Genomic DNA, 10847 nt, shown 5'->3' with positions numbered 1-10847 from the left:
AATGGAGCAGAAGAGCAAAGGCAAGGACAGGAGCGAAACCTTCCCTTGGGTCTCTTCTCAATGGAGGGGCCCTGAACACCCTCCCAGCTCCTCCAGGTAAAGAACCGAAAATCCCATATCAGTAGTGCCTGAGGATGCTGCACCCCCAGGCTGGTGCAGAGAGGACACCTCCTGCCCCTTGGCCCTGGTGCTTTTGTGCTGCAGTAGCTTGGCTTTGGGTAAGGGCTGATGTGTACTGAGCACAGCTCTGATTCCCACTTGCATCTCATTTCTGTGAGACATTGCTTTCCTGGAACTGATGCCTTTGCTGATTCTTGCTGAGGTGACCAGAAACGTGATGACAGGGATGCTCTTAAATCAAAAGGCATGTGGATGCTTGTTTTCAGAAAAAACATAGTGGATTTTTCCACTCCATGGCCTCCAGACCTTTCCTAGGGAGTGCTCACTAAAAGTGGATGCTGTTACCTTCCCTGGTCCCCTGTGGGGTTACAAACACAGTCTTTGCCCTGTAAGACTGCATTAAGAGCCTGAAAAGGGCACAGTGTTCAGCACAACACAGTCTTGGAGATGCTGCTCCTCCCCTGTGTTAGCAAACCCCCGGCTAACACAGCCCGCTCCCAGTCCCTGTTCCCCAAGGCTCCCACTGGCCAAAGCCACATGCCAAGATGCCAGGGACATCAAGGAGGCCAGGACATCCCCATCAGTGTTCAAGGCCAGGAGTGAGCATCCTGGAGGAAGCTCTGCTGGACTGCAACCTCCACCCTGGTGGCATCATGGCTAACCCCAACCACCTCAATAAACCAGCCTGACTTTCAGCTGGAATAAAAACCAGTCTGATGATGCCCTCTGATGGCAGATGTGATGTCTGATGTGGACGGTGCTGAGCCCCTGGGAACAGCAATACCCCCCTGGGCTTCAGCTTGGGCATGGCGAGCAGATGGGGACAAAGTGAAGAGGCTGCAGGAGGGATGCTGCAGGAGAGAGGTCAGCTATTTTAGCCATAGGCACTGCTTGGCTTTGCTCTCCAGTGGCACCAAGGACCAGGGAGGGATCAGATGTGTGGGTGTCCGGGCTGGATTTGCAGTGCCAGGACAGTGCCTTGCTGTGGGCAAGATCTGGGTCTGTGCCCATGACCGAGCTGGCAGGCAGCTGGGTCAGCTCCTGCCCTCACCCATGTGCCTCATCAGCCCAAGGGAGGCTGTGCTGGCGGAGGAGGCTCACCGCGCCGCTGACCCCTGGTTAATGATGCGCTTGGTCAAATTGATGGATCTGTCTGGGCGCTCTGTTAATAAACAGTCTCTGACCCGAGCTGTCTCAGAGCTATAAGTAACGAGTCATCTTTCTACACATGAGCTATCAGCACCTAACGGGGTCGATTCCTCCTCCTCTGTATAATGCATTGGCATGTCCTGCCCCTGCAGTCTCACACCATGGGGAGAGGATGCTGATGGCAGTACATGGCTAGATCGTTGCATCACTGGCATGGATAAAGAAATAGTGCTTTGATGAAGAAGCATCAGCACGCCACTGTTTTGGTGTTGCTATTTCACCCTCCCTGCCAGAATCATTCTCCAGCTCCAGAAGAAAACTTCTCCCCATCCTTCTCCTCCTTGTTGGGCTGCTTCTGGTTTAGTCATCTTCATATATGTTTTATAAAGCTGGTCTTTTCTTTCCAGGCTCAAAAATCACTCTTCCACCCATGGTTAGGTGGGATGCTACATGAACCATTAGCATCCTTGGCAGCTCTCTCCCCACTACCTCCTCCTGCCCAAGCCAACCCCACAACAAGTAGAACATAGCAGGGTTTTTATGAGGACCCAAGATGGGCTTGTTTTATTGTCACGCCTAAGGACACATTCAGAGAGGACCATGCCATGGCCGGGCTGATGCACAGGACCCTGGGGGCACCGCTGGGGAGGAGGGCAGGCCCACAGGCAGCAGAGGTCATAGCCAGGAGCATCACCATGTGCCATGCTACTGGACAGCAGCTGTAGCATCCACCTGGGGTAGAGGAACAAGATCTGAGTCTTGTGAAGGCACCACCGCTGAGAGACCAGTGGTCAGGGATGAGATGGGAAACCACATCCCAGCCATGACTGTAATGCAAGACAAAGCCAGTCCAGCTTTTCCATCCTCTTCTGTCCCACAAAACCCAGGTGCAACCCCTCAACTTTGCTTTTCCACCCCCAGCCCCATTTCATACCCCCTTATACCTGCCCCCAGTCCCAGTACCTGCTTCCCATGCTCATCCCACCTCTGGTGCCCCGCATCTCTGACCCCTGTCTGCAAACTGGGGCTCTGCCTGCTGCTGCTCGTGTAGCTGACATGCACATCAGTCCACCAGCTGCATCAGCTTCTCCCTGGCCATATTTGCAATCCTCTCTTCACCTTGCATAGGACCAGGTTTCCCTCAGGCCCTGCAGCATCCGATCCCACCAGCACATCTCCAGATGTGGGACGAGGTAGCCCCAAAAGGGGGCTCCATCAGCAGGTGACAAGGGCCAATCCAGGACACTGAAACCACCCCATCCCAGATGAAGTGACCCACCTTCCCTTCATTCCACAGCCCCAACCCAGACCTACCTTGCTCTTTGTCTTGCCCTCTGATTTGTCCTCACTTGGGCACTGCAGGAAAGCACAGGAGATATAAACATCCCAAACTCACCTCACCCCTTTTGCCTTCTAAAAGTGAGCCAGGGCCCGACCACCACACTTGTGTGTGCACCCCAACATGGACCTACGCACACCATCCCTGTGCACACGTGCTCCGATCAACTGTGCCCATCATCATCTGCTCCTGGCCCACTTGTCCCCAGAATCCCAGACTGGATGACTCCCCAGCACCACAACAAGCTCAGTCTCCTGGCTGACTTCACCGAGCTGCCTGCATGGCTGCACTGACAGCCCTGTCCACAGGGCAATGTGGCCAGGGCCAGATGGGTCAGCGCTCACTGCACCGGCTGGAAGCCCTGGCACCAGTGGCTGCAGAGCCAAGAGCCGACCCCATGTCACACCAGCAGCCCTGTTGCTTCAGCAGGGACCAAGGGTGCTGGGCGTCTGCTGGACTGGAGCCTTGCCTGCGTGGGAAGTAGGGCAGAGCGTATCTCGGGGCAAGCATGTGCTGGGAAGGCACAGGAGGAGAAATAATAAAAGCAACACGTGTCTAAGGACACACCACTGCTTGAGGAACACGCGTACAGAGTGGGTGGGTGGGCACGCATCCTCTTACATGCCGAGGCGGGTCTGCAGCACGCAGGAGAGGCACCCGCGGGGAGCAGAGTGGGGCACCTCCATACAGGGCTGGGCTGGGTGCTCTGCTGAGGCAGGGAAATGTGAGCTGGGAAGTCTGGGCAGGATCCTGAGACATAAATCAGAATAACCCAAGTGCAAGTGGAGGGGGTTCGGCACAGCCCCACTATACATGGCTTGCGGATGGCTTGGGGGAAAAGTGCTGGTGGACGCAGTGAGGAGGAAGTGACCGTCCCAGCCTTGACCAGCATCTCTGGTCCTTCGGCTCTGCAGTTACTGGTTTTCTCCCTAATTTTCAGCCATGGATGAGAGAAGATGATTTCAAGATGCTTTAAGACCATAAAACCAAGAAGTCTGAAGCTGCAGCTCCACAGGGCTGCTCAGTGTCCTTAGGCTCCTCCATCACCAGGATCAACACAGAACAGGGACAAACCATATCACAGTGAAAGTGAGATCAGGAAAGTGCAGACAAGGAGATCTGCTCCTCTATCTTCTTAGTCAATCTTACCTTTCACATCCAGTTTGCAGTCTACTGAGGCTTCTCCCAATGGGTTCACAGCTTTGCAGGTGTAGATGCCGCCATCGAAAGGGCTGGGTTTGCGAATTTCCAGGGAGCAAACACCCTGCTCGATCATTGCTATGTATTTGGGGTCTTCCCGTATCTCCATCTGATTTTTCATCCAGATGATTTTGGGCTGGAAGGCAGCAAGATTTATTTATTTAAATAAATAAAGGGAGAGAAATTAGAAATTTAACTGGCCCCAAAATCGCAGAATCATAGAATGTATTGGGTTGGAAGAGACCTCTAAAGATCATCTCGTCCAACCCCATGGCAGAGGTTGATGCTGTCCCCACTGACCTGGGGGAAGCCCCGGACGGAGCAGAAGAGATGCGTGCTGTAGCCTCTAGTGGTGGTCCGGTCTGTGAGGGGCTGGGTGAACTTGGGAGGCTCCATCATGTCCCGTTGGGGGATCTTCTCTGGCTGGTAAACACTTTCTAAGGAAAGAATCAATTCTAGGTTGAGGCAGAGCTCAAGCTCCTGGGCTGACCAGCATATGGTTACAGGAACTCAGCCCAAGGTACCCCAAAATACTTCTGCTCTTTCACAAAATCAGCTAGGCAGCATCTAGCCTGACTTGAGGACCTGGCCTTCAGCTCAGATCTGTCTATAAGTATATATATTTATAGCCCCTATATATAAATCTATACATACATATAGTCTATAGCCCTGTCTGTAAATCCCTTCACATCCAACCATGCCACCTTAGTGCCCAGTCCCTTTGGGATACAGGGGAGATGCCAGTCTGCAAGCCAACACCGTGACACATGCTCTGTGAAGTGTGTCAGATCCAAGCCAGGCACCTCTCTGGATTTCCTACACCATCCCCAAAACTCAGTGCACAGAAACAGGAACTGGAGGTAATTTCTGCAGGTGGCAGAGACCCCAGCTCACTGCATGATACGAGGGAGCAGGATGGAAACAAGTGGAGGGAGAGTGGGGTTGCGGGATCCTGGATTAGAGATTTGGCCCTGAGATGGTCCGCTGCAGGGGGCTCTTCCTCTGCTTGCCCTGAGCTGTGAGGCCAAAGCCAGAGCTGTTCCTCGCCGTCCCAGCTCTTGCTCTGATCTCACTCCAGGGATGTTCATGCTGTGATCCCTCCCAAGCCTTCCCCAAAGGAGAAAGGAGGTGTAGAAGAAGGGCGGAGGATCTCTGGACCTCTGCTTTGGGAATGCACAGACTCCCTCCTGCAGGGCTCATCCTGGGGACCAGCCCTGCAGCATCACCATGACACTGAGGAAGCCCCACTCTTCCCAAGAAGGACAAGACCCCTTTTACCTCCCACCATCCCCCCTTAGCCTTGTCCCTACTTGTCTTCTCGATGTGGGCCACCCCGGAGGCGATGGCTGCTTTCTCGCTCAGCCCACAGGCATTTTCAGAGAACACCCGGAAGGAGTAGGTATTGCCAATGATGAGGTCGGAGACAGTGCAGCTGGTGCGGGTGCAGCGCTCCAGCACTGTGAACCATTTCTAGGAGGAAAAAAGAGAGTGGTGAGAACAGACAGGCTGTCCAAAGTGTGGTGAAGGTGTGGGGGAGACAGAGTGTGGGGCTCCCTCTCTCCCAGCAGGGCATCCCCAGCACCAGGACACAGAAGGCCCAGGAGTGTCCAGACTCACCCCACTCTTCTTGTCTGACTTCTGCACTATGTAGCCCTTGATTTCGGAGTTCCCGTTGTCCGCTGGCGGGGTCCACTCCAGGGCCACATTGAAACCCCACACATCCACCAGCTTCAGGTTCTCAGGAGCGGCTGGCGGCTCTGCAAATGCAAACCCTTGCAGGGTGGCATCCTAATTTGTTCCCCCTAAATTCTGTACATTGACAATCCCTTGCATTTCACTTCTAATCTCTTCTCACCCATTGCAGCACATGAGAATGAGAACCTGTGATGGGCATGGCCTGGTAGAAACCCTGCATCCCCAAACAGAGGACTTTACCTCCATGATCCTTCACACACTGGAAGAGGAACCCTAGAGTCTCTTGCTTTGCTGCTTGCCCTGTCCCATCCCACCCAGAATAGGAGACATCTCCAACCAAGGACCAGAAACGAGCCCCAGAGCGATCCTGCAGGGTCCCATCCCCAGTCTTACCAATCACTTGGATGTCCAGAATAGCCTTGTCCTCCGCTCCGTTTATCTTCACGGTGAGCTCGTACTTGCCCGAATCACTGCGCTGCGCCTCGCGGATGTAGAAGATGGTGTCATTCTCTGTGTTGCGGATGTTAACGCGGCTGGTGTCCAGGGGCTGGCCAGCCTTGGTCCAGGTCACCTTGGGCGGTGGCTTTCCCTGGAGCAACCCACACAGGCAGGTTAAGACCCACTAGAGTACACAGTCCCAGCGGGCCCTGCTGGAAAGGACAGGTGGGTAGAGCCACCCCACTCTGTCCAGGCTGCAGTGGCCTGGATACAACCTCTCTCACCCAGCAGTCCCCAGGGGCGAAATTACAGCTGATCCCTGCCAGCCTCAATGATGGGGAGTTATGAGGCTCCAGAGGTGACACGGGAACCTGATCCTTCAGGTCCTCATGGAGCAAGCCCAGCTTTACTTGCCCAAGGCTTTGCAGGCAGAGCTGTGGTTCTGTTGCCTGGGCACTGAGCCCAGGTTCAACCCTAGGAGCAGGGGCTTGAATCCAGCATCCAGGGCCAATGCATGCCTGGAGCATGGCCAGTGCAGGCTCTGAATTGCTTGTGAGACATGGCGTGGACATGTCCACCATTGCAGGAGCAGCTTTCTGCCTCTCACTTCCCTGTACTTGGCCAGCACGTTTCAGGGCTGGTTTTCTCCATCCCAGATGCTGTGGTGGAGATGCTTTGGTGATGCCCTAGACAGGATGTGATAGATCAATTGAGGACAGGAGCTCCAGCTTGTCCCACTTGTGCCAGCATCCCCCCATCACAAAGCCCTGGGGCTGCCCTGCTCCAAAGGCACCTGCTCTCCTCAAGGGGACCCCACTGTTGTGCTGTGGGATCCTGTGCTATGTGGCCACATCCTGGCTTGGCCAGGAGCATGAGCTGAACGGGGCTTATGGACTGAGACAGCTGCAATAGCTAGCCCTTGCCCCAGTGTGTTTGAGGTTGTCCCATAGCCAGTAGCATCCATAAAGACATAGCAGGAATAAAAATGGGAGCTAGGTAGGAATGGAAGAAGGGTTTCCACACAATCTCCCACCATCAGCCCATGAGATATGGGGATTAGGACAAGTTAGCCCATGGTTGGCCCCAGACATGCCATGGTGGCTACATTAGTCACCTCAGAAGCTAACCTGTAGTGAAAATGCCTGGAGGATTAAATCCCAAATTATTCACCTACCTGAAAAGGGATCATCACATTCACAGCATCCCCAACATGCCTGATGTAAGTCTGTCGCAGGTGACGAGGCATGCGGATCTTCGGGAGCTCTGGCGACCAGAAATTCATGGTGTGAGGCCAAGGACATCACATTCTCCAACTGGCTGACCCAACCCACACATGCTCCTGCTTGGCCATCAAGAAATCCCACCCAGAAACAGGGCCACTGCTTCTCTCTCATCTCCTGGATAGTGCTTTCTTCCCTGCAGGGCCATGTCAGCCTACCCCAGTACCTGCACTCCAAAATTATATCCATCCTTGAGATACCAGGTCACCAACCCAATGGCACCACCCAGATGGACCATTCACCCTCTTCATTATAGCCAGGCCATGGAGGCCAACATGGGCTTAAGCAGAAGAGCCACAACACAGCCTACTCTGTAGCAAGGTAGAGGACAACATCTCCCAGTGAGGAAATATTTCTGCCCCAGCTCAGAAACCAGACTTTCCAGAGGCACACAACCCAACTCACAGCAAGGACACGGGTCACCAGGCGTCCACCTTCGCTGTGCGCTCAAGGCCATTGAGGCACCAAGGTGGTGCATGGTTACTCACAGCAGAGCTGTGAAGGCCTCAGGCTTAAACCGAAGGCTAACGTCCCCAAGGGAACATAACAAAGATAAGCAAAAGAACCACTGGAGAATGCTGATGGAGCGTGTGTCTCCTTCCCAGGGTGAAAATAGCAGCCGTGTAACCCTACCGGCTCAGTGCCGCTTTGCAATCCTTCTGGAGAGGCACTGGGTTTACGTGAGCCCCCCATAAAAGAGCTGTGTGTCTCTGCCTGGATTAAACGTGCTGGAGCTGAGTTCTGGGGAGGGGGCATGGCCAGAATTAAACCAGGACCGAGCGATGCCTAAACAGCTGTGAGCATGAAACGCCGGTGCTGGGCTGGGAGGGCAGGGAGATGCCCAGCGGTCTCAGATGGCCCCACAGACAGCTGAGGCAGTCCCTGCTCCGCTCCTGCTGCTCCTCACTCCGGGGATCCATGCATCGATGCTGCCACTTGGGCTTATCAGTCTCAGCAGGGCAGAGAAACCTGACCTCCACGGAGGAATGTTAATTCACGGGTGTTTTCCCCAGCTCATGCGTGCCTTGTTCAGCCAGGGAGGGCTGGCTGAGGGTCGTGGCCCAGGTGACGCCCTGCCACGGGCAGAAAGGCATTTTTCCCTGCAAAATGTGACTCCCACACTGAATCTTCATCTGGTTTCTCCTCGTCTCTCTCCACTTCCCAAACCCACTCGTCCCACCTGTTTTTAAATTCTCTGCCATCTGTATTGCTGCTATTTAAAATCCCTCGTGATGCTATAAATGAGAGGTACAAGATTGAGTCCCAGATAAAATGTGATGACCAAGAGGTAATGGATAGAGCAGAAAGAAGTGGACTCGTGCACCCAACATACACCAACATCACTGGGGTGGACATGTGGAGGCAGAGGGACATTGAGGGCTTATTTGTTCCTCAGCACAGCCAGGCTGTATTGGGCTGTATTGCAAACTAAATGAAGAGTTTTTCAGTTAGCAAAAAAAGGAAAAAAACGAGAAGGAAAAAAACCCACTAGCATGGAGCAAGACAAGTTGTGCATTGGTCTTGCGGCTTTTCGGGTTTTCCACCTCTCAACCAGTACACATGGCAGAGACAAAGCTCAGGCAGCAGGGACAGGGGTTTGAGCTGGTGGATGCAGCACAGGACTAGAGATGGGAACCATGATCTGTGTATTTGGTGTTTCATGCCAGTCCCCTGTGCCTCAGTTTCCCCAGTTCCACGAGGTATGGTGGGATGCCTTTGAGATCTGGAGCTCAACACTGCAGCAGACACCAACCACTAAGCCATGATCACCTCCTCTGAGCAGACTGAGAGGACGGACCCTGCAGGATCCTTTCCAGATGCCAGTAGCCTTCTGCAAGCCTTTTCCTATGAAAAGCTGATGATTCCTGGAATAACTTTTGTTATTATTACTACTATTTTTAAGCAGCTGATAAATCTGACTTGCTTTTTGTGTAACAGGAAAACTTTTGCATTAATAATTCCTTGTAAAGGGGAAAATAAGTTTGTATTTGCTGTCTGATAAGCAGAAAACAGCCTTGCAATCGTACATCAGCCTCAGCGCATTCGCAGCACCCCAGAAGGAATGTGAGTCTTGCTAAGCATGGGAGCAAAAGCCCTTCATTAGCGAGTTCAGCATGATTAAAGTTCCCATGCTCCAGGCTACCAGCTCTTGACTTTCCTCAGCTAAATAAACAAAGCTGTCCGATGTGTATGTGATGGCACATCAGAGATGTAAACACGGCCAAGGAGAGGAGACGTGCTGAAAGTGAGACTGTTCCTGAGCTCTTGCAAAGAAGAGGGAAAACATGGCTCTGCATTTTGAGTCTTTCACCCCCAAAGCCTCACCATCTGCAAGATCAGTGTCTTGAGGCTGGGAAGCTCCTCCATCCCACACCAAGGGAATGGGACACAGTTATTGAGAATAACATCTCAGTCAAAGGCTGGATTGCAACATGTGAGAGGGCAGAGGCTGCGGGGATGGGCTGGGATTTCTTTGTTATGCTGACAAAGCACCCAGGAATTACGCCTGGCAGGAGCTGTACTTACGGAGGATCTCTCTGATGAGGACGGGCTGCTCCAATGTGGCCGGGACGCTGGCACCGCTGGCGCTGACAGCCTTCACCCGTACATGGATCTTGTCACCGGAGCTGAGGCCCTGGACCGTGTACCGGGTGGAAAGAAAAGGCTCCTGGTTTGCAGCTGTCCAGTCTGTACCTACAATGAACCCGGCAGAGCACTTCAGGCGTGCAATGGACAGACAGACACACACCCCCAGACAGCCCGATCAAGCCACAGGGGATGAAACCCAGAGGCAAAGGACTCCTTCCTTCCAAAGGCTGAATGATTTGGGGCACCAGCAGGGAAAGGTTTCTTATAGGGGAGGTTGTCCACACCACCTTGCCAAAGAGCGTGGGGTACGAAATGCTGGCAGGAGCTTTGAGCAGAAGGTAATTTGCAAGTAAGAAAAGGCATTAGGCCAGCAAACATGGTCCCTGATGACCTTCCAGGTGCACTTCTAGAAGCATTTAAGATCCTCTGACCACCCTGCCAGCCGGTCTGCTCCTCCTTCTGCCCCAGGATGACTTGTTTGTGCTCACCGTGCTCCCCAGCACTCTCTCCACATCAGGCAAGCTCTGCTCATCACCTGGACCAGCCAGCTAGACCTCTCCAACTCTTTCTGCTTGGAATTGGGCATCTCCAACTCACCCCACAGCCAAGATGTGGAAACCCTCTCACATCACCCAGCTAACACAGCCTTGCGATGTGCTGAGCCTCTTAGAAAGTTTCTCAGCTAGAAAACTGACTGCCCCAACCACCAAAGGACTGGGTGTCCCAGGCAAGCACCTACAGCAACCCACATCTGCCAAGGTTTGCTAAGCCACCATGTGCACCTTCAAACCAAGAAGGTTTTCCTCTCAAATGCCATCAGACCAGCAAAAACCCATCAGCTTCCCTTTCCCTTTACCACTGGCATTACTCAAATCCATCTTCACTCAAATTTCTCCACATTTTAGTCAACCGGGATCTTGCACCAGCCCAAACACAGTGGTAACTGAGTCCATGTGGTTATCCCAGAATGACTAGAGCTCTCCTGTCACCCAGCCAAGCCCAAAGCAAGCTAGGAGAGCATCCAAAACTGTGACCTT

At 53.3% G+C, this 10847-nt stretch overlaps 1 protein-coding gene across 1 annotated transcript in view; it reads right to left on the bottom strand.

Annotated features, from left to right (window-relative positions):
* Window positions 1–3743: 3743 nt before the first annotated feature.
* Window positions 3744–10847, bottom strand: part of LOC104536002 (myosin-binding protein H-like) — an 8898-nt gene continuing 1794 nt past the window's right edge. Inside the window, exons 3-9 of the mRNA XM_010178516.1 lie at window positions 9748–9915; window positions 7116–7204; window positions 5897–6092; window positions 5426–5565; window positions 5119–5278; window positions 4109–4245; window positions 3744–3944 (exon numbers count right to left, since the gene is read on the bottom strand). Coding sequence (XP_010176818.1) covers window positions 3744–3944; window positions 4109–4245; window positions 5119–5278; window positions 5426–5565; window positions 5897–6092; window positions 7116–7204; window positions 9748–9915 — 1091 coding nt within the window. The remainder of the gene's footprint in view (window positions 3945–4108; window positions 4246–5118; window positions 5279–5425; window positions 5566–5896; window positions 6093–7115; window positions 7205–9747; window positions 9916–10847) is intronic.

The sequence above is a fragment of the Mesitornis unicolor genome, unplaced genomic scaffold (assembly GCF_000695765.1).
Source record: "Mesitornis unicolor isolate BGI_N332 unplaced genomic scaffold, ASM69576v1 scaffold5982, whole genome shotgun sequence".
In the NCBI taxonomy this organism is placed as follows: domain Eukaryota; kingdom Metazoa; phylum Chordata; class Aves; order Mesitornithiformes; family Mesitornithidae; genus Mesitornis; species Mesitornis unicolor.
The sequence above is the reverse complement of the archived record's forward strand: the minus strand, read 5'-3'. Positions and strand labels throughout refer to the sequence as shown.